We start from the raw sequence: 24,359 nt of genomic DNA on the forward strand, positions 1-24,359 counted from the left end.
ACTTGGCACACATGTGCCCATACACGCATACATACGGAACACCAAATAAATGAATAAAATTGTAATTAGAAATAATTTGAGGGGCGTGCAATACTGCATGCCTGTAATCCAAGCACTTGGGAGATGGAGGCAGGAAGATGAGGAGTTCAAGGCCATCACTGGCTATACAGTGAGTTCCGGTCCAACCTGGGCTACGTGAGACTCTGTCAGAAAACACCAAAAATAAATTCAACAAATAAAGTTGAAAAGAAAAAGACAATTGTAAAAAATAAAAGAAAGAAAGAAAGAAAGAAAGAAAAAAGAAACCCCTCCCCCAACCTTGCTGCTCTTTCCCCAAACCCTAAACATATAACTGTTCTTTGGTGTTTTGCCAACAATAATGACATTACTTAATTAGACAAATTTAAGAATTAGCAAATATTGCATGAGATTTACACTAAACACTTCATTGTTTATCTGAACTAAACCAAATTATCCAAGCCAAAATTACACCTAACTGTGTGCTATTCTCTGTTTCACCAATTACTCTGCTCAGGAGGCTGAGAATATACACACTCATTCAGAGGAAAATTTCCTATGCATCACCCCCCACCCCTGCTAATCCCTTCTCTAATCCCCTATGTTACTCATACAGAATTCCAAGCCACAGTGATCATATTAAGCTAAGTCTAGTCCAGCCACCCCACTTTCATCAACACAAAACATTTGTGGCACGCCTACTGCATGCCTGCTAAGTGCCTGGCGCTTGTCAATGACTTGGTTTGATCACCACAGTAACTTAAAGAGAGGTAGATATTATCTATGGAAAGAGAGAGTAAAGTTTCTGCAAAAAAAAAAATCTATGAATCTGGGTGTGGTAATACATGCCTTTAGTTTTAGCACTCTGAAGGCAGAGGCAGGTGGATTTCCTTGAGTTGGAGGACAGACTGTCTACATAGCAGGCTCACTAGTGAGACTCTGTCTCAAAGCAGACAAATAAAAACAAACACGCGCAACCCTACAAAACCCCATGAATCTTATTTCCATGGGTCTTCCAAAGACATGCACATTTCCAGTTAGTTACGTCTTAGGGAAGAGAGGAAAGAAACCAGAAAGCTTCTGCGTCATCAATAAACAAGCAATGCCATAATCGTGGCTGTTTGGGTGTGTGCTGGTTATATAGGAAAATGTCTTCATTTTAAACAAGTGCCTCTGGAATCAGTACAGGATGTGGCACACACAGAGGGACGCCCCGACAGCCAATAGTAAGTTGGCCTTGCACTTGCTGAAGATAATGTTACGACTCTCTATGATGAACAACTAACTCATTTGGTACAAAGGCAAGCAGGCATGCTCAGGCCATCCCTGAACTCCCAGTGACAATGACACACAGATTCCAAATGGTCTCTGGAAGAAAATAATAAACATTTAAAAATTAAAAAAAAATTCTTTCTCCTAATCATTCTTAAGTTTAACAAAAACCGATTGGTTATTATTTGTTACTAAAAACAAAACAAACAAATCCTCTGAGTCCAACAAGGGAATTGGCAGCTATCGAATTTCTCACTGACCGAATGAAAATCAGATTTGAATCTGAACTGTACAGCTACCCCGGCTTGCGTTTCCAGAGGTGACTGGTTTGTTTGCTAAATCGCTTACTAATCATCTCACAATCCAAAGCTTCGGCGTTATTTTCTTTGGGGGGGGGGGGGAAGCGGGGGTTAAGAAGCTGAGTAATAATGATACTGAGTTGTTCAAAAGAATGCAGACATCAGGGCCCCTGGCCTATTAGGGGAGGCAGAGCTGTGTCTTATGTTCCAAAGTGCACACAGACAAGCACAGACAAAAGCAAACGGAAGAGAACACAACTGTGGCATTGTCGGAAGCAGGAGTTAACTCACAGGCTCTTAGAGAAGTGCCTACCCTGAAAGCTGGGACAAGAGTCTGGCAGAAATGGAATGGCCAGTAAGGTGACCACCGACTTCGCTCACTTCATGCCACTCTCAAAGATGCTCTATGTCAAAGCACCACCCCCTTGTCCTTCAAAGGTGCCTAACCTGCAAAGATCTAATAATGTAGCCAGAAGAACTACCCGAGGGCAATAGGAGAGGTGGAACCACACAAAGGCTGCTGTATGTACTACATACATACTATATATGTAGTAGGGTCACCAAGTTGGCATCCTTAAGGAGAGACATCTCTCTTCTGCATTTCTCTAGAATTGGGTGCATGTGGCTAATACCAACCAGATTCTCTGCCACCTGCCTGCTCATATCCAGACACTGGGCTGGTTTTGCTCCTGGATGAATTCAAATATCGAAGCCTGAGGCCTTTGCATATTCTACATTCCCACAAACATATTTATGCTCTGAGGCAAAATGTGGCCACCGTTAACCAGATACTGTGAGAACACGGATCATGTGAATTGCGTGGCACTCTGGGGAAGGGCCAGGTGAAAGCTCCTATTACTGTTCTTATAATCATCACAACCACCACCTTCTTGCTATTATTTCTGTGAAAAGTGGTGTTCTTTCTGACAGTGTTTGTTAGCTTGACTGTTTGGGTAGACGGCGTCTTCAACAGACCCAGGAGATGGCTGACAAAGAGTCAGGCTGAAAGGAGACCGCTAAATATTGTTTCATGCATACCGAAGGTTTATTACTAACGATGTTCTCTGCAGATGGATCAGGAAAGCAGAAGCATGAGGGCATACAAGCTTGCTTACCCTGCTTCACCAGAATCCCAAACAAGGGCACCCAGGACCAGGCAGTGAGACAGGGGAAGATTTGAAAACTGACTCCGAAGAGTTTTCCCGTTTCCTGCTACCTCCATTCATACTCTCACTGGTTTCCCAGGTAACAGACACAGTAGGCTTGAATGAAATATGAAGACTGGGTGTTTCTTCCATGTTCTTGATGTTTTTTACCAAAACAGATGAGCAGGTGGGTGGCAGTGGATGAAGAGACAGATGGATGAATCAAAGTGGAATGGCCGATGATACTCTATATCAGACTTTACCGGCTCCACCCCAGGACAGCTCAAACCCGCTCTTGCTTGCACTGAGAAATGTGTGCACAGTTAGGCCCACATACCTACAGTCTCTCTCCCTCCAAAATGTGAAATGGAAACAGGATATTGGCTGAGGACGTGCTGTACGGGGTTGGGATGGAAACGGCGAGGGATGATGAATGAACACAGAGACGAGGCTAAGTTGTAAGGCACAAGAAAAAGGTTGCCTAGGACATCCCCGTTCACCCCATCTCTCCCCCAGAATGTGTCCTTAGGACGGTATGACCTTGTTCTCCTTCCTTCTAGACCCAAGAGCACAGGGAGAAGCTGGCGATGTTCAAAACCACCTTTCCAGGTCTTTCCTTTTCTCTCTCAGTTTTTCTCCTTTCAACATAGATCGTACTCTTTCTTGTTTCATATAGCTCTCCTATAGCCCAGGCTAGCCTCCAACTCTATCTGTAGCTGAGGATGACCTTGAACCCCTGATTCTCCTGTCATCACAAAGTGTTGGGATTGCAGACATGCACTACCGTGCCCAGCTTCAGGTATCTACACTGTCAGGTAAAAAAAAAATTCTCAGACCAGATACTCAAAATGAATTAGCAAAAGAATCGATGATTTTAAAAACTAATACATGAGCTCCAGTTAATTTGAGCAGTTGAAAATTAAAGAGCCACACATAAAAAACACTATATTTCAGATCCAAAGCTTTGGGATGGCAGTGGTGTGACTTCCGTGTGTCATCTTCGCTCTGTTTTAAATGCTGTTTTAGTAAAATGTCGGTGATCAGCTGCCAGCTAGCTGTTTCTGTAATGGTCCAGAGAGGACCACGCTAGACCATTAAACAAAAAATTGATCTCCTTTGAAGTCAGATAATAAAAAACAAAACCTGGTCAGAGTTTGTGCAACTCCCCCTTTGACCAACGAATAAGATGATATTGAAGAATAAAATAACATATTCTAGAAACCCGTTCCCAGAAATGGCTTCATCCCGGAAATGCTGAATGACAGCTGGGAATAGAAAAGACTCCACCCTGGACAAAGCTAAGTACCGTATGGAATAGACAATTTGGGGGTCTTAAAGAACGAAAAAGGAACATTTATACTTTAAGATCAAAATGTATACAAGTTTTAAAACACAACAAAATGAAGAGTTGTCACACACTCTCATACACATATACTCGCCTCCAGAAAAACTGTAGATATACATAATTTTAATTTACACTGAGACAATCCTAATTTTAAGATGTTCAGCTGACCATTCCCCTCTGCCTTATCTTATGAGATCCCATGTAGAAAGGACAGATGAACTACAATTTATTTTCCTCCATTTAAGAAACCATCTGAGCCTTTAAACTTCAGTTTTTGGTGACATGTCTGTCACAGGGAGAGGAGAGGACATGTTGAGGAACTCAAGTGTTCCTCAGAATGGCCATCTGTTAGAGGGGCATGTCTGCCTTCACTCTCTCTCCAGAGTCAGCCCCAGTCCAGCCCAGGGTAAAGACAGAAAAGAAGCCTTTGAGAAAACAGGAACACCAGCCAGTGGGTCCCTCTGTGATCCCTTCCATATTCTGAATCAACTTCAAGGTGAGAGTTTTTACTGGAAAGTCGCCAGACCTGATCTCAGCTCAGGCAAGGGTCAGGCAGGCAGCAGGTTTTTTTTTTTTTTTTTTTTTTTTTTTTTTTCACTGTCATTCCTTTTAAAGGGGGCAATGGCCACAGTGCACGCTTGTACACACCAGCACACACAGCTATCCAGAGCATAGTGACCCAGGGCTGGATGCAGCTCCTGATGGGATCACAAAAAGGCTTGACACTTCTTTACCCCAGTACTGGTGAGTTAAAATCTCCTTAAGATCCTCTCTAATATTAATCCTGACTGAGGCAGAAAGGCAAAAAAAAAAAAAAAAAAAAAAAAAAGAGAGAGAGAGAGAGGCCCTTGGGAGGGGGAAGATGAGGTTGCTGTATGTGTCTGCGTTTGTATGATGTTTGGTGTTTAGTTTTGGATGATGAACTCAATGACCAGCTCTCTACAAGTCTCCGAGCAGAACAGCCAAGAGCTGGGCTGCCTTGCGGAGTACACATGAAGAGCTCATGCTCTGCTGAGGGGAAGCAATCACTTCCTGCAAGCTGATGAGATGGGTGAATACAAGCCCCTGCCCCTGAGCCCCAAGTGCTCCGGGCTGAAGTCATCAGGAGCTCTTTTCAGAGCTTTGCTTTCCCCAATACTGTGACTCCCAGGGTCACAGGACCAACCAGCATGCAACCAAAGACTCCTATCACAGCATCCCAGTGTGACCAGGAAAATGGGGGAAGGAAATGCCCCAGCAGACAAGAATTGAGGGTCACTAACCCAGTGTCCAAGGAAAGAAAAATCTCCAAGTACCAATCACTCCTACTCATTGTCTGCAGAGCCTCTCCAGAGGAAGGGGTCTCATTACAGCTCTGCTTCGGTCAGTGGAAGAGCAGTGGGCCCCACTGGTGGCAAGAGGCAGGCTGGTCTTTTGAGGGTTAATCTGTCGGGCTAGCTATCACAGGGGTCACTGAGATGTGCAGAGAAGTTGAGTATCCCAGTCCCCCATGGCTGGTCTGCTAATTACATTTGCAATTATAAGCACCACAGCCTCCCTGCACAGGGACCAGACCACATTGGGCCAATGGGGCAACCAGATGTAACCCGGCCCCAGGCCACTCTGGTTCCACCAGGAGACACTAGGGCCAGCTGAAGCCTGTGGGCCCTACCTCTGAGGAATGATCTTCTCTGCAAGCATTCCACAGATGTATGAGTGTCTTGGACAGAGATGGGAAACTCAGCAGGCAGGCTTAAAGAAGAAAGTTCTGTCAGGGGTCACAGATGTATCACACACACACACACATACACACACACACACACACACACACACACACACACTTTTTTTTCCTCCCCTTCAGAGCTGGAAGCAGCAGGAGTCTCAAGGGCACACAGCAGAATGTTCAGGATGCTTCCAAGCTGACTGACTGCTTTGGCTGCAGCCCATCCTCCTCCACTCTACCCTATGGTTTCCAGGGAGCAATCTGCAGATCCTGCACTCTCTATTTATGCGGGAGGGGCATTTTGAGGGTCTCCTGATGAGAGAGATGGGCAGACCTCAGGAGAGCTAGCAGGTGAAGGAGGGCATCAGAGTCAGGCAGTTCAGGGTACAAGTCTGGCTTTATTTGAAAAGGTGGGTCACGGCCTAAGGATCTACCATTTGTTCCTTTAAAATTTAAACCGTGGCTTAATCATCTTGAGATGACAAGTTCTTACAACTAAGTTCTAGGGAGCCAGGCTAATAGCACCCCGTCTCTCTCTGGTCTATGTACTGTTGGCCAGACACTCTCCTTCTGCAGCCTGCCTGTTCCCAAGCCTTCCCCAGCTACCCTCTCAGGTACTACCACAGCCTGGAAAGGATAGAGACCTCTGCTCCAGAGAAGCAGACATTTTGCAGAGGACCAAGGAAGAAGAGAAACTTTTCAATGACTTTAGGCTCTCCTCAAAAGCCATCTGACAAAATGTCGTTACAGGAACAAGAAGCCCAAAGCACGGAGTTGTGGGAGCTCGGCTGAGGACAGGCCACTCTGAGAAGGCTGAGGGTGACATCAAGTCACTAGCAGTAGCTTCCCACCCCCTCTACCATACACTGCTGTCCCGAAAGTCTCCTCTGTCCCTTTTCTCGACTAAATGGGATATTTATTGATCACTCCAAATCAATAGAATGAAAAGGTTCCTGTTTGGGGGATCAAGTTGTTTCTCTCATGCATACTCTAATAAAAGAACATCTTTTTTTTTTTTTCATACACACACACACACACACACACACACACACACAATAATAATTGGCAGAATAGAAGACAGTTTCTAAGATGAGAGGAATTGGTAAAAAATAATCCGCCCCAAGAGGAAATTTCCAAGGAGATTAGCGCTTTCACCGACCCGGACGGACGGACGGCCTCAGTCCTGACTAGGGCCCTGTGACACTGACCTAATGTTTTTCTATTTATTGCCGTGGGCTGAAAAACTCTGGTTAGCTAGGTTAGCTATACCACCATCCTCTACCACCTATCTGCACCTCTAGAGGAGTGGCAGACACATAAAGGTTTTTTTTTTTTCTGGAGCCCCTCCCCTGGAAAACCACGACTAATGCCTCCACTCTGATTTATTTTTGAATGTACCATTAAAAATTAATTCCCCCCTTTGTTTTTCTCCAGGTCACTGATTTTGAATTACCATGTGGCATTTTTCCTACGTGTGAACCCACATATTTTACCTTCGGGACAGTTTGTTCTTTGTTTCCTTAGCAACAGTGAGGTGGAGTGGTCCTCCTCCTCAGAAGGTGGCAACTCCACCCCCCCCCCCCCAAGACACACACACATCACCCCCAGACACACACATAGGGGTTTTGTGCCTCCGGTCTCCAGCCAGTGCCTCATCCAGTCGTTCATACACAGACAACTCGCAGGAGAGGACGTCAGCCTGCCTGTGGCAGGTCATACGTGTACATGCAATACTGATTAGGAAGCATGAGAGAGTCACCTCCGGGATGAACTATGGGAAAATGAAAAGGAAGGGCAAGGTAGGAAGGTGCACACACGTGTGTGTTCCTTTCTCACTTGGGGTGGTGCAGATGACACAGAGAATGTGACAAATGTTCTCTGTGTTAGGAGGGGACAGGAGAGCCCTGTGCCCTTGAGCTTTCTAAAATCTGGGAATGTCAATGAATCTACACGGGGGGGGGGTGTTTAAAAAAAAACATATATACAGAGCACATGGTACTCTCTCCCTCACAGCACCCCATCACGGGTTCTCTGAAAAACATCAGCCTGTAATAAATGCATGTATGCTACCATCCTTCTAACAAACCAGAGTGTGCAGCAAACCCCTGTTTTGTTACTTTGCTAGGGGAAGCTCTAAGGCTGTCTGCCTCCTCCACATACCGGCCTCTGTCCTCATGCATGCTCAGATTCATACCCCAGGCACCTCTGTACCACTGCAAATGCAAACCATAGCTTTGACCAACACCTGCAAATGACTACTGCTTATACCTTGGAGCTGCAGCTGGCAAGGTCCTGGGTTTAAAAAAAAAAAAAAAAAAGCAGGCATACTTTTGGCTTTTGGTATGGCTTATGGATGGAGAAGCTTTTGCTATTGTTATTATTATTTTGAAGAAGAAGAAAAAAAAAAAAAAGAAGGAAAGAAAGAAAGAAAGAATCCAGAAAGGGGAGAGAATCCACACCACTGCCAGGCTTACTTTATAAATGGTTTTCACTTTACACCTTTAAGACCTTGGCCCCATCGTCCTGTTTGTTGCCTCCCTGAGAGTCTCGTCTTAATCCGCACTTCTCCCTAAACTAAAATCAGGCCTTCTGGGGGTCTGCTCCACACTGCCAATGCATACATTCCAGCCCCTCCACACACACATTCTCATATTGATCGATGATGACTTGAGCTAGGGACAAACACAGAGATATTTCAGGCTCAAGGGAAGAAGTCACCTCCGGAGAAAGGGAGCCTAAATAATTTAAATATCCAATATTTGACGTACTTGGTAATTTTATGTGAGGAAATGTCCGACAAGCATTACGATCCACACCCCCAACCTATTCTTCCTCAGGGGTTCCCAAGTCTCTCATACTCCCTTGGGGAGGAGCCTGAAAGCTAAGACCCCCTACTCTCACCCGGCAGCCCCAGGAGCAGCATAACCTTGAAAGAGAATTGAAAAGCCACTTTTCAAGCTGATGGGAATCAGAATCCATTATAATTAAGGACCGCTTTCCTCCCCCTCAGCATCTTTTTCTGAACCTCTGTTTAAATTCTGCTGGTATCTAAAAAGGACTGTTTGCCAGGGGGAAAATCCCGAAACTAAGAAGCGAAAGGGTCACTGTTTCCGGGGTGAAGGTGGGGGGCAGAATAGCCGGCTATTAACAAAACACAGCAGCGGCGCTGTTAAGTTGCCTCTTCGTGCTGGCCCGGGCATGTGGAAGTAGTCTCGGAGGCGAGGTGGAGGGTTCGAAACTTCACCTAACCAGAGGCGGTCCACACACAGCCTTTATCTTAAGGCTGTCTCCCAAGTTCTTTGGCGGGATGGTGCGAGGAAAGGATGTGTGATGTGGAAAGGAAAGGACTGTGGTAGGGAAGAAAACTTGGCTCTGTAAGTTTCAGGAAAAAAATAGGGGCCTTGGGGGTGGAGGAAAGAAAAACACAAAGTTACTTAGGAAAGCTGCCCGTGAGAATCTAGAGTTTTCATTAGATTCTTTTTTTATCTTAATTATTAAGCCTGTGGAGGAGCATTTCCAGGGCGGCACAACCGGTACGAACGCTCCGAGTCCCACCGAAGCGCGGTGGGAGGCGGAGCGCCAGAAGAGAGACCTCGGCAGGTCCTTGAGCAGGTGGCACGGCCACTTTCGAGAGCGCGGGTGGCCCGTGTGGAACTGTGATAATTGAGACTTGAGGTTAGTTCTCCCCTTCCCATTCAGTACGCTCGGAAAACTGTCCCAAGACCTCGGAGCCACGGAGAGTCGTGTCCGGTCGCCGCAGCCTCAGGCACCCTTGTCGCTCGCTTAACCCACGTTCTGGCGCTGCTCAGCCGGCGGCAGGGAAACAGCACCCGATATACTGCCCCGAACGTCCAACCGACTTCACCTCCGCAGCACGGAATGGGCCACCCGACTCCCGGCGGGACACGGGTCCCCAAGCAGGACGTGCGGAGCGCAGCGCTCCGGGTCCCGCCGCGCCCCAGGGGTTCCTGGGGACCGCCACACCGAGCGTGTCCCACTGGGACCCCAGCGCCCGCACCACATTGGTCGCCTGCAGTTCCGCTCACCGGACCCAGCACACCTGATTTTTCTACCCCTGGCTGAAATCATTTTGGGTACTCAGGATGGAAACCAAAGCGCCCGTGGGGAGGATTCCTAGGACGGGACAGAACACCCTTGCGGTCACGTTCCCGCACCTGTTCTGGGCTTCCGCCTGCCCGTCACGGAAATGGAGAGATTTGTCACCGTAGAGCAAATTCAGAGTGAGCGAGAAAGCGCCACTGTTGTCTAAAAGTAAGGGCTCATGAAAGCGGGTGCGGGAAAAGTTAAGAGGAGGGTTTAAGAAACCCAGGCAAGTGTGCGGTTTGCCCCCTCCTACGTCCGGAGTGCCCCTCCTGGGTCCCTGCTACTTCAGGAATGTGTAGAAGAGGAACTGCGACATCCAGGATAGAGACACTTGGATGGGCAGAAGAACCGACAGACAGACAGACAGACAGACAGACACTCACAGACGGGAAAGTAAGGCACCTACTGGTTGTGGTAGCCGAGGGGGTCCGGGATGCAGAGTTCGGACACGTCCATCAGTCCCGTTTTAGCATTCCCAGTTGGAGGAGAAAGGCGGCGGGGAAATCACGCGGAAGACGAGTGAAGGGCACAGGCGAGGTGCGAGTCCCGGCCGGGCACCGTGAGCGCGAGAAGGCGGAGTGGGAGGACGCGGCCGCGGCGGGGGAGCCGGAGGCAGAGAGCCGCGCGCAGCTCCGCGCTCCCACTCATCCGCGCGCTCAGCGAACGGGCAGAGGGGACGCGAAGCCGTGGAGGAGGCTGGGACGCCCGACACTTGGAGCCCACTAACCCTACTGTAGCTTTAAGGCTGGGAGACTGATGTATGATTTGGCTCCTATTGGCTATCTCTCAGGGGCTGGACTTAAAGTGACAGAATCGAGCTGGGGTGGGGGAAGGGGGGCCAGCCCAAGAGACTTCAATGGAATAGGACACTCCCGCGGGCAAGCAAGGTCTCCACCTCCTGCGGAGTAGGAAGGCTGAATTTTAGAGTCCTAAAGCTTGCTGTCTTGCTTTTGCAGCTGAAAAGCAGAGGGGAAAGTCAAACTGCTTGGTGGGACTGTTGGAAGGGAGGGTGCTAACATGCGCACCGCCCTTCCCCCCCCCCCCCACCGGTACACAGCGCTGTGAACAGACTGGCTTGGCACCCCCCCCCCCCCAAGTCTCTTGGAATGGATTTGTTCTCCAAATTAAAAACGAGTCACATTCCGCACCATCACCACCATGGAGAAGCCACCAGTGGCTTAGAAATTTGCAGGCTCTAACGTCGCCTTTAGTGCGCAAAGGGTCAGGCCAGCAGGTGAGGTGCAGCCAGCCAGAGGAGAAAGACAGATTCCCTTCCCTGCCCCTGTCACCTGGGCCAGTCTGCTCTGAACCGCTGGCATGTGGCCCCACGCAGGGTGTGTGCCCATAAAATAAATGCCTCTAGACTACAAAAGTCAGGCTTTACCCATTGGCAAATCTCAACAGTGCACTCGAGCCCCAGGCTCCAGGCATAAATCCCTGTCTGCTTGGGAAAACACAATTGTGCTTTTAAACCTCGGGGCTTACCTGCCACAGGTTCTCTGAGGCACTAGTTGACACTTTCAAATGCACACCTGAATTCCCAGCTATGGACGCACCTGCATCCCTGTCTGCCTCTCCCTCTATGAACCAGAACATTATGGGCTGCCACTGTACCAAAATGAACCATAAGTCAAGTCTCAACTCTTCCTGTGGGGCTTTTCACCTTGGGGATGTGCCTGCCACAAGGATAATAATCAATTTGATTATGTGTGCTGGTGTGGATACAAAATTATTTAAAAGGGGGAGGAAAAGCCCTCAGGAGACAGTATTGCCTTATTCTCTACAAAAGACAATGAACAGTGTTGGGGGGGATGACATAATTTTATCAAAAAAAAAAAATAATGTCTAAGCTGAGGGTACCTGTAGGCAGTGCTGTGTGTTTGGGGAATAATGCTGGTAGGGTGGGTGCTGAAAGCCTCAGGAGGGGTTACCACTGTGGAGGGACTTAGGGAGTAGGCACTGGCTTCAGAGGCGATGTTTGACTTGGATAAATGCACTAGTCAAGGCTGGGGATGGCAGCTGACACTGTTCACACGTGCTGAAGTGGAAGGAAGTTTGGGGTGGTCCTGAGGCCTCGTATCAAGAGATGGACAGGAATGTTTGCTCTATCAACAGACCCCCAGCAGACCTGCATCATTAAAACAAAATAAAACAAGCAAATGCACAAAACCCAATCTGTATTTTATTAGGGACGAAGTGATGCAGAGGTATTGTCCTTGACTTGGTTTCTACATGACTCCCATCTCTTGTGAAGGCCTCACAGACAGGCTTCTCTGAATTATTTTCCCAAGCACACACAGGACTTGACAGTGCTTTAAAAATACGCAGTTAATTCATACTGTTGCAGTGAGGAATGAAGCCTGCTCTTTGGCCTGTATGGCCATGGACACATGGCAGGATACGGTAGGTGTCTCTGTACCCCACCCCCCTCCACAGCCCATCATTATAGCTGCCATCTAGAAGACCCCTCTCTCCCTCCCAGAAAACTCACCCAAATCTTCAGCCAGTCACATTGTTTCAAGTTGCTTAACACAGTTAGCAACCACAACTGTATTGATGTGAGAGGTACCACTTCTCCTCGATAGATTGGAAGTCTCCTGAGAGGATCGACTGTGTGTGTGTGTGTGTGTGTGTGTGTGTGTGTGTGTGTGTGTGTTGGTGTTGTTCACTGGAGAATTCCAGCATCTTGCACCCAGCAATGCCTTCTGAAGAGCAGTTCATGGACAAACTTTACACAGTAAGATCTCTTGGGGGCGGGGGAGGAAATCCCTTTCCCAGCATATAGATGTGTACCATTCCGCCTCTATGTGCCAGGCAGTGACAGCTACAGCCCCTACTCAGCCCCCAAACATGGGGGGTCCACAGTGCACTGTGTAGTTTAGCCAGGAGGTTCACTACGATGGATATGTTCAATGCCTTTTCAGCCTACAATTGCTTCCATTCACAATCGGTTGATGGGGATGTAACCCCATCCTGAGCCGAGAAGCACCTGACTTTAGAACTCTCATCAGGTTTGACAAATGGAGAGAGAGAGAGAGAGAGAGTCATACACTTCCCTGTGTGCTGAAATGTCCTTTCCAGGTCACACAACAAATACTGGCAAAGCATGCCAGAGGGGTCTGGATTTCTGCTGAAAACCACTTCTTAATGTTTGCAGATGGGTCTTGCTCCTTTTCCTGCCTCCTCTTTCCCTGAGCACGAGTTTTTTTCAGAAGTTGTGAGGTCGGTGTAGCACCAGCCAGTGAGAATATTCTGCACATAGATACACTGGGGTCTGGGCATCTGTGTCCACCTCATGCTTACATCATGATGGACTTCTTGGAGGGCAAAAGGGGATTGCTAGTTGGTGAGGGGCAATTTCATGACCTGTTCTCCTGCCCTAATACACTGTCTACAAACACAGCCATTCAACACAGCCTACTATGCTCCAAAATCCCATCCTTCTCTTTGGACAGAAAGCTCCAAGTAGTCCATGAATTCAATCAAACACAGCTCAACACGGGCCCATCCTCTGTTGGTCCCATCATAGCTGGCCTCCGTGCTTACTGTTGCCATGTCTGCATCTGGGTCTTTTGCCACCTTGGCAACCACTCCAAGCAAAACAGCTCTTGTCTCTAGTTTGGTGCAAAGCACACCTTTGTTTCTTCAGAGCCCAGTCTTTATTTTACCCTCCATCCCTTGGGACAGCCTTTTCAAACCAGTCTTCTATTTTCCACAAATAAGACTAGTTAAGAAATCTCTGGCAAGTTCCATAATTTCCTCTTCCCACATGCTCTAGGACCAAGTGCTAGAGGAAGTTGTTTGTATCTCTCAAGCCACAAAAACTCAATGGAACTGGTGGACCCAGTTTGGCACCCATCACCCAAAGGACTTGATGGCATCATCCTTAAATAAGACCCACCAGGCAGTTTTAGGAAATCTACCTTCTGGTCACTAAGTCCAGTGGATGTTAGGGCTTGCAGTTTAGGTCTGCCTTCCCTTAACAATTCCCACATCTCCTGAAGTCAAGAATGCAGGAGCAAACAAGGCTGTGGGGAAACACCCAAGATGTACACATGCTTCTTACCACCAGTCCAGGAAGAGAAGGCTGATTCCATGAAATTGTTTGGATCATAAGCCAAACCCAACTCTGCTCCAGCCCATGGTGAGGACTGGAGAGGGTGGATCCTGGGAGGGCATCCATTGACCGTCCACAGTGACTAAGGCAGGCCTAACCAAGACCTTAGCCTGAACATCTCTGAAGACTGTATGCCATGGGCTCCAGGCTGGAGGAATGTCTCCAGCCACACACTTCTGCAGACCTGCCGCTTTCTCATATGCTTGAATCTGGGTATGGAGTTATATCATTCAGAGGGGGCCAGCAGACTGCCAGCCCATTGGCTGGCACTTGTGCCAAGGATCATAAGGAACTGATAACACTAATACAATGTGAGTTTGTGCTCTGTAATAGTCTCCTGCTGACAGATAAATGCTACAGAAACATGATGGCTTTTCCCGAAGCTCTAATGGGCCATTATTGGGGCTAGAAAGCTTGTGTTCTATTACCACTGTTACCACAACACCAAAAACTAGGAAGGGGGGATCTTGAGTGGATAAATGCTAGGGTTCTTGCTTAATACTCCTATCTGAAATCCACACCAAAGAAGAGTGTCCAGATATTCCAAAACTCTGTTACCTGCCCCCTCATTACACCCCAAAGATCTCATGCTCCCAACACAGTATATAATAGTATATTAAAGCTTTGTGCTCAGCATACAGATTGGTTCTTCCTGTAGGCCCTGTGCAGAAGACAACAGAAGCCAGTAGGGAGAACTAAAGACCAGAAAACAGAAACAAAGATTTTCCTTCCTTCCTCCCTATCACCAGGACAATCAGAGGGCATCATGGCTATAATAGCATTGTTGACAAAGTTCTGGGGGAGGAAAGGAAGTATTGCAGGACACAAATAGAGAAGAGACAGAGGAGTGAGGGAGAGGAGGAAGAACAAGAAGGAAAGCTGTGCCTTGACAGTACCTGGTAGCTAAGCGGCATTGAACAACGAGCTATTGACTGGATGAATGATTTAATTAAGTATTTTCCATTACAGTGCATTCTGGGTTTTTTTTTCTTATAACAAAGAAACTTGACCTTATTTTTGTCTGTGTCACATATTAATTTATCATCCAATTTCTTGTGACTCTGGCATCAATTTGAGCACAAAACATCCTTGCCTAGAAATGATAGTATAAGCAATTCATCTCGAGTCTTATTGGTAAAGGAAAACGTCTCAACCGATGATAGTTTAACTACAAATGTCTCGCTGTCAAAATCCTCTGGACATAAAGAAAATAGAAAATTGGACTTTACGTTTCTTCTTTAAAAATTCCATGTGTGATGCTGGAGAGATGGCTCTGTGGTTAACAGCACTGACTGATCTTCCAAAGGTCCTGAGTTCAATTCCCAGAACACGGAACATGACTAAATTCTCTCTCTGTCTCTCTGTCTCTGTCTCTGTCTCTTTCTGTGTGTGTGTGTGCATGCATGTGTGTGTGTACATATATGTGCACCATGGGGCATGTGTGGAGGTCAAAACTTTGTTCCCTGCCCCCACATTATACACCCCAAAGATCTCATTCTCTCAGCACAACTGTATAGTATATTAAAGCTGCCTGCTTAACACACAGATTGGTTCTCCCTGTAGGCCCCATGCAGAAGACAAGAGGTTAGAGAGCAAGTCCTAAGAGTTAGGTTTTTGCCTTTTACCAAGTAGGGCCCAGGAATCGAACACAAGTTATCAGGCTTGATGGCGGGTGCTTTTTCCCACTGAGCCAACACACACACACACACACACACACACACACACACACACACACACTTTTCCCCATTTACATTTCTAAGTCTCAAGTATAACTATTTTAAAGAAAACGTACATGAAACTTTGGAGGAAATGAAACCCTAACATCGAAATGTCATTATCAAGTAAGTACAAAAAAATCCAGTCAGTTGAACCTGTCTCAGCACTGACACCAGAATTCAAAATTGAGATGGTGAGTTCCAGGCCGGGATGGTGAGTTCCAGGCCAGGGCTACATAGCAAGAAAAAAGTAAAATTCAGATTGGAGACATTTGAGCTAGGTGTGGCAGCACATGCTCAAGATTCCAGCCAGCGGGCAACTGAGGCAAGGGGATTGTGAATTTTGAGTCAAAACAAATCAACAAGACAAAATGAAAGCACAAAACAAATAGATGTCCATGCTCAGCCAGGGATCCTGTAACCCGTTTTGATTTCCTAATGATGCAGTTAATATAAAATGAACTTTGCATAGGCTCTCTCAGAATGTTTTACAGCGACTGATATTGGGGTGACAGTTTCCAGGCTTTGTGTGGGGGGGAATGGAAAGGTTTTGTGAAGCGTAACATGTTACGCCTATGCAAGATATGATAAAGAAGCTAGCTGAGCTCTGAGAGGACAAACTCAGGCCCACCACTGCCTTTACAGATGTATGATGTAATTAAACCAATCCCCTTGGTGAGCTTCCCCACTGCTCCGAATGGTGCAATTATGAATGGGTCAGTAGCAAACTCCAGACGAAGGCTCGAGCTTTGTAGGCAGGGCCATCCAGAGCATCTTTATTCTTCATGAGCACCTGGAAACCGGAGGCCACAACAGATTCCTGACTTAGGAGGAAACGGCAAGGCAGAAAGCCTGCAGGAGAACCAAAGTGAGTTTAGAAAGATGGGCAAAAACGCAGTCACCGATCCAAGATTTAATATGGATAAACACCAGTAATACACTTGTCAGGGATGACCCTCCGAGCCACAGACTGTAGGATGACTTCGGGGAAGAGCAGCGAAGCAGAGAGACACCTGGGGTCAGCGTAGATAGCACATTAAACATGGGCACAAGGTTCAATGGCATGATAAACACGGCTTTGGGGTAATTCTGCCAAGCCCAGCAGAGCAGGGAGCGGTAGTAATTTCTCTTTACACCTGCTGACTGAAGGCACGGTGAGGGTTATACTCAACCCCAGGGACTTGCTCTGAAAGACAACTGCAAACCTGGCAATGAAGGGACTTGGAGAAGGGAGGTGTCAGCAGCATTGTGGAGGGCATGTGAACCCCAGAGAGAAAGGGACAAGCATGGGACAAGCAGGGGCGGGCTCTTTGGCTTACCGAAGCACAGATGTTTGGGTCTGAGACTCACTAACTGGTCCCTGCTTTCTCTTGCCTGCAGCTGTCTCCAGAGTTCCCCAAATTCTGTCCTTTTTGCTTCCCTCTGTGGTATTGCTTTGAGGTAGGGTCTCTCTTTTTGTCTTTTGTTCTAGTTTTTTGTTTGTTTGTTTATTTGTTTGTTTGTTTTAGATGAGGTCTTACCACATAGTTCTGGCTGGCCAGGGACACTGCTATGTAGACCACGTTGGTCTTCAAGCTTGGGGTAATCCTCCTGCTCCTGAGTGCTGGGATTATAAGTGTGAATTGCCAGGGCTAAGACAAAACAAACCCGCCTGGGTCTGAGACTTCTTACTTAAAGCTCCTGTTACACAATGGGCCTCTTTGGGTGGAGAGGGGCTATAGGTGAAGGGCGGTCCTCGTGGTCCGGAATCACTGCCTGCTGTGTAGAAGCTAAGGAAGGGCTGAATGCACGCATGCGCATGCCGGGTGTTGAGGCAAATGTTGCTCCTCCTTGCTCTAGTTTACTTTGCTTAGTTTGACTTGTATTTGGTCCAGACAGATTTTTCCCCCTGAGGAGTTATCCATTCCTATCCCAGAAAATTCATCTTCGTGCTTGCTTTCCAGGGGATGGAACTCAGGGTCTTGTACACTAGACAAGCAGGCTACCAGTGTGGTATGCTTTCAAGCCCTTATCCTTCTGAGACAGGGTCTTGCTATGTAGGCCCTGCTGGCCCGGAACTATTTGCCTGCCTCTGTTTTTTTTTAGTGCCTAGATTGCAAGCATATGTTACCACACCAGTATGCTCACTCCTGAAGGGCCAGAATTCAGCTGTATGCCCACCCTCTAATCAACCATCGTCAGTGAAGAACTATCCTATCATGAACACCTTAAAAGTGTTTTTACTCACAGGAGGGAAAGGCTTGGTTTTCTTGAACACACGAATGCTTAAAACCAAGGTATTCAGTTTCATTAGAGAAAGTAGAGGTGGCTCTTGGGTGGGCAACCAGTGTCTCCCACAGCTGGTGGTGAATCATGGGCAGGTGATGGGATCAGACTACCATGTCGGCAAGCATAAATAGGACCCTGGTTTATATGGATACAGAAACAAAAATAAAACTGACCAAAAGTTGGGTTGCTTTTTAATAAATAGCATCTTGTCCAACAAATCAAAACTATTGATTAAAAAAAAAATACTCCTCCCAAGAAAGTCTTTTGCTGTCCAAAGTCCTAAGCAATTGCTGCAGGTGCAGGTGCACACACATGTTGCATCATGCATGCAGAGGCTGCAGGTGCAGGTGCACACACATGCTGCATTGTGCATGCAGAGGCTGCAGTTGCTGGAGCACACACATGCTACATCCTGCATGCAGAGGCTGCAGTCGCTGGTGTGCGCACACATGCTGCGTTGTACACACAAATATACGAGAACAGCTTTTGGGAGTTGGTTCTTTCCTTCCACATGTGGGCTCCAGGCACTGGCACTAGTGCTTCCCAGACATGGAAACAAGTGCCTCTCGCAGGTGAACCAGTTGTCTGGCTCTCACCTTAACTCCTAATAATCCTACCTCCAAAAGATTCCACCAGGAGATATCACAGTGAGTTCTGAGAGCTTCTTCCATAGATAAATAATGGCCATCTCCACGGCACTGAAAGGGTCCAGAGCTGCTCACAGAACTGCCATGATCTGCCCCTCTAACCATTTTTCTTAACTGAATAATTCTGCCTTCTGTCAAATATCACCAGTTTAGACTCTATTCTCTTCCCCTCTCTCTCCCTTCCTCCCTCCCTTCCTCTCTCTCTCTCTCTCTCTCTCTCTCTCTCTCTCTCTCCCTCCCTCCCTCCCTCCCTCCCTCCCTCCCTCCCTTCTTTTACTACTCAGCTACACTATTGATCTCATGGAACCTAAACTGGTCTCAAACCCCTTAAATAGCCAAGGATGGCCTTGAACCCCTGATCCTTTTACTTCCACCTCTCAAATGCATGCTTTAAGACAGCCTATTTTTTAGTTAATTCTATGGTGGACTTTCTGTTGGACCTATGCCTTAGTTATTGTTTCAAAGAGACACCATGACCAAGGTAGCTCTTATAAAAGAAAGCATTTAATTGGGAATTTGCTGACAGTTTCAGAGGGTTATGATCATGGCAGGAAGCGCAGACAGGCATGGAACTTGAGCAGTAGTTGAAAGCTTTACATTCTGACCCACAGGTAGCAGGGAGAGAGAGAGAGAGAGAGAGAGAGAGAGAGAGAGAGAGAGAGAGAGAGAGAGACTGTGCCTGGCACGGGTTTTTGAAACTTCAAAGCCCATGCCTCCAAGGAGGCCATAACTACTTCAACAAGGCCACACCTCCTAATCCTTTCCAAATCCTTTCCAAACAGTTCTACTAGCTGCTGACTAAGCTTTCAAATACATGAACCTATGGGGGCCACTCTCATCCAAACCCACTACAGGTCATCATTAAGACTGCAGCGTTTTCCTCGTTATCCATTTTCCAGCCCCACAAGGTGTGTACTATACTGTGTTTTCTGGCTTGGTGGGCTGGAAGGTGTGCAAGCCAGCATTTCTGAGTGTCCACTCAGTACTGTCCACCGGCCACTGTCCCGCGGCTCACTCTTAACACAGGGGAAGCAGGGCATCCTGCAGCTGGGGTGGGTACCACTGCCCTCATCTCACTGCCTGAGGAGGGAACTGAAGGTCTGCAGGTACACTGCTCAGGGCCAGAAGAAAATCTGGAGCTAAAAACCAAGTCACCTCTAAAATTACTCTCTGCTCTATTCTCCTACTTTCAACAGAGTCAGTACCAGTGGCTTTGGGGGCTAGCTTGGGAATCTAACCACAATAGGGGAAATTTATGTTTCGTACAGCTAACAGATTTATGTCAGGGCTTTAGAAAAACAGCCTGTTGGGAGGCCATTGTAAACCAGACCTAACCCTGTGGCAGGTGTGTTTAACAGAACACACCCAGTTCCTCCTGAAGAGTTCTTTCAGATTGGAATGAGGTTTCCTATCAGCAGGGAGGGGAGAAAGTCTGAGAAGGAATGTGGTGTTGGGGGAGGGACTAACCAGTTATGGATGGAAGCCAGAGGGTCTAGTTTAACTTTCCATGACCCAGAGAAAGTGAAGTGCTGCAGGGAGAAGATGGAGGAGGTGATAAAAAAAGAAGACCCTCCATCTCAAGCCAAAGCTTTCCATCAGGATCAATGTGCCTGGCTGGGGCAGCTAAAATAGGCGGCACTTCTAAGCCAAATGGTTACCCTCACAGCTTTCTGCACCGATACCCAAGAAATGGTACCCAGGAAATGGTACCCCGGGAGGTATCTCCTGACACTAGGGTCGGTCCTAGAATTACACAAGGAAGCATATGAGCGCACACTCTTCCAGTTCCCAACTTGAAAGGCTATTCAAGCACAAACAAGTGCTTTTATTTTCCTGTTTCTTCCAGCACCAACCAGTGCACAATTCCTTTAATTCTGTGGGTCCTGGCTAACTTATCGATTCCAGTATGGAGAGTCCTTTCGCGAAATATCAAAGGATGGGCTAGTGTATGGGGTTGTATGGTGTCTTGATTCCTGTCTTTAATCCACGGAAGAGAGACGTGCCCCTAGTAGACATGCTTTTGCCTGTGGGATTGCAGAAACACCATTTGAGAACACTGGCTTTGAGACTTTAAAAGAAAGCTCCAGAGAGCTACCTTCCACTGAGAGTGAACCTAGGACCCTGATACATAAAGCAGCCAAAGAGTAGCTACCCAAGCTCAGACAAAAAGGAAAAAAATGGACCACTCCATTTCCACTCAGTCTGGGAGCCACCATTGTTGCTTATGTGTTTTTCTGTTGTTATTGTTGTTTTGTTTCCATCTATTCAGCATCAAATTGATATCATCTCCATGGCTGGGCTTGAAGCACATTCATGACAATACCAGGCTCATCCTGATGGGTGCTGTGACTTGGTTGTTCTTTCCTAGTGTCATGATGTCCACATGGATTCGGGTCAGCCACAGAACTTGTTACTGTGAATGTCATAATTGGCAAAGAACACTGGCTTTGGAGGCTTGCAAAGCTTAGTTCAAATCCTGGCTATGTCCTTTGTTAACAATATGATCCTGGAACAATATGTACTTCTGTGATGTGACCTCAATATTGTGGTTTGTCAAAAGCTGGGCGGGTAGCACATGCCTTTAATTCCAGCATTCAGTGGGCAAAAGCAGAAGCAGCGATGGGCAAATCTCTGTATTCAAGGTTAGCCCAGTCTACATGGTGAGTTCCAGGCCATCTAGGACCACAGAGAACTTATCAATCAATCAATCAACCAACCAATCAATCAATCAATCAATATAAGGTTGTTTGATGCAGGGTAGGTATGCAGTTTGCACACACCTAACACACAGCTGGCTTTACCTCTAAATGGAGGTTCTGACTTTAATTCTGGGGACAGAGAGACTGATCTCTAAAGTGGTGTCTCCCACTGTAATGTGCCCTGATCCCACAATGCACCTCAGCGTGATGACACTCAGTGCCCACAGAAAGCACAGCACAGTTGAGGCATTAGGTAGTATCTGCTCCTACTAATGATGAGTGATAATAGATGCTTCTGACTGTCCCATCCTATCTTCAACCTCTCGAAGAGTCTAAGCCTTCTCCAATATATACCTGGAGCATGACCATCCCATTGTTCCACTTTGTATGAGCACCCAACTCAATAAACCAATACATGGTTGATCACAGTGAACCACAGACTCCCATACAATGGCAGAGATAAGACCTCAGAGGCAAGATCCTGAGAATTGCTATGTGTCTATTTTGAGTCTTATTATGATTCATGACAACTCATCCCCCACAAGTACCTAGTCTTTGAACGGGTATAAAAAGAACTGCCATTCCAGAAGCCTAAGACTTAGCCATGGTTGCAAATCCTACTGTTCCCTGTGCAGACAAGGTGTTACTCTCAGCCCTTCATCTTGGAAGAAACATCATCAATATGCAAAAGTCTAAGCTTTAACCATTTCTGCTGCCGAGGACCCTGGGAGAGAATAGAAAGAGAAAGCCTGGCTCAACCATCTCCTGCAAGCTCATTGCTCCAGCAGATGGAGCTGACTGCCTCCCATGGCAGTCAGTGGACTGTCCAGTGCTTTCCCCATGAGTGGATCAGACAACAGTCTAGGCAGAGATGATTGTGGATTGTGACCTCATTTGTCAAGGCAAACCATTCCACCTCTTCGAAGTGCAATTGTCTGAACACGATGACATAGATAGAGCTTCTTAGTGTGTTCTAGGCCATGCATAGTGTGGGAGAATACCCTGCCCAACTTCTTCAGGAGGAATTGAGAAGGAGCATCTCCAGGCATGGCAGAGGCCATGCATGAGGTATGCACTAGTCACTTTTCTATTGCTGGGATAAAAAACCATGACAAAGACAACTTGAAGAAGAAAGCTAGTGATTAGTGGTGTGTCCTAGGACAGGATGGAGTGATCCAGAAGGGTAACCTGGTATATACAGAGTTGAGACCACTAGGGCAGAGACATGGCAGATCTTCCTCATCTAAATCTTAGTTCAAGGACTAACAGCATCTTATAATATCAGGACCCTTGGAGGAGCCCCCCGCAAGTGCAATGACTGCTAAACAGAAAGGTGGAGACTTGGCCTCCCCTCCCCACATTGCCACTCCTGGTACTAGAGAGGGAGGAACTGTTGGTCTGATTGGTCAGCACCCAGGACCTTCTCGGGGTCACATCCCACTGATGTTCAGGCCACTGTATTATTTAAATATCACACATCTGTCAAGGCTTTCTCTTGCCCACGTGTTCTGCAGGGCTTCCAGGAGAGGCCTCCAAGGTCAATATTTCTACTTTGTCTCTGCCGTAGTTTGAATGTGTCCCTCCAAACTCACGTGCTGGAAATATAATATTGTAATGGAGGAATGGGAGAGGCGACCAGGGCGTGTCTTCTCCCTTGCCTTCTTCGAATCAATGGATGACAGAGAAGACCCTTGTCATATGCAAGTTACTGACCTTAGACTTCCCAGTCTCAGGAAATACATCTCTGTTCTTTCTGAAGATTTCAGTCTGTTTTTTTTTTCTACCTCCTCTGTCTACAGCTGAGACACCAGTGTCTGCTCTAGAGACCTTGAAGTGTGTAGCACAGATCAGGTCAAGGAGCCCAGATTAGACCAGTGGTGCAGACACTCTCGGACACAGGCTTTCAGAAACAAGGCTTCTCTCTGACACACTCACCCAAGGAAGGGAGGCTGGGAAGTCAGATACATCCCTATTTTTAGGCCTTGAAGCACTTCAGCAAGTCACTCCGACAGTTAAAAACTGGGACCTGCCAGCTGGACATTAGCTTTGTCACCTCTGCCTTTCTTTTCCATTGTGTCTCTTTAGAAAAGGCATGACGTCATGAGGAGCCTTAGAGAGCCAGTATGGTTCCTGGATCTAACGCTCCCTGAAGATGGAATCTGCCCTAGACACAGAAACAGCATGACCTTTAAGGATGTTTTCTCCTGGGATTTGATGTTTTTTACTCCAAAAAGTTCTGGCAAAAATGGGCCACAACCTGCCCACACATGTCCCCGCCCTTGTCAACATGCCCACCTTCCCTAGAGCCTTGCACCAAGCAATCGCTCAACAAGAGTTTGTCTTTTTTCACCCCTAAAAAGACATTCTCTTGGGGCTGAAGAGATGGCTCAGTGGCTAAGAGCACTGACTGCTCTTCCAGAGGTTCTGAGCTCAGTGGCTAAGAGCACTGACTGCTCTTCCAGAGGTTCTGAGTTCAATTCCCAGCAACCACATTATGGTGGCTCACAGGCATCTGTAATGGGATCTGATTCCTTCTTCTGGTATATCTGAAGTGCACACACACACACACACACACACACACCTGAAAAAAGAGATCCTCTTGTGTTCAAGTATACAAATTTAAATGTGTGCCTTGCCCTGGCCTTAAACAAGTGTGCCTTCATGTTCTTTCATATCTGGCAATACCAACACCTGTCCCAAGATGGATGGATGACATGGGGTTAGGTATGGAGTGTTCTACTTGCGTTGTCACACTGGTGCTCTGAAAGTTTTACAGATTTGGGGATTAAGGATCCTCATACCTTGAGTAGCAAGAGTAGTAGTAGGCTAGAGATCTTGGAGAAAGCATGCATGAATAAGATAACTCAAGATAAATTAATCCTACACTGATCATAGGCTAAATGATCACAGGCACTGCTCGCCTCTGTTGGTTTGTTTTGAATCAGAGTCTCATTACATAGCCCTGGATGCCCTGAAACATATTACATAGACCAGGTTGGCCTCAAACTCACAGAGATCCTCCTGCTTC

General features: G+C 47.0%; 1 protein-coding gene across 2 annotated transcripts in view; it reads right to left on the reverse strand.

The window, feature by feature from the left end:
- Positions 1-24,359, reverse strand: part of Esrrb (estrogen related receptor beta) — a 156,779-nt gene that overhangs the window by 86,915 nt on the left and 45,505 nt on the right. Inside the window, exon 1 of one of the 2 annotated variants that reach the window (XM_076921594.1) lies at positions 10,292-10,613. The exons of the other annotated variant lie outside the window; for it this stretch is intronic. Coding sequence (XP_076777709.1) covers positions 10,292-10,341 — 50 coding nt within the window. The 5' untranslated portion in view covers positions 10,342-10,613. Of the gene's footprint in view, positions 1-10,291; positions 10,614-24,359 lie in introns of those variants that run through there. 2 annotated transcript variants of the gene reach the window in all.

The sequence above is a fragment of the Arvicanthis niloticus genome, chromosome 23 (genome assembly GCF_011762505.2).
Source record: "Arvicanthis niloticus isolate mArvNil1 chromosome 23, mArvNil1.pat.X, whole genome shotgun sequence".
In the NCBI taxonomy this organism is placed as follows: Eukaryota; Metazoa; Chordata; class Mammalia; order Rodentia; family Muridae; genus Arvicanthis; species Arvicanthis niloticus.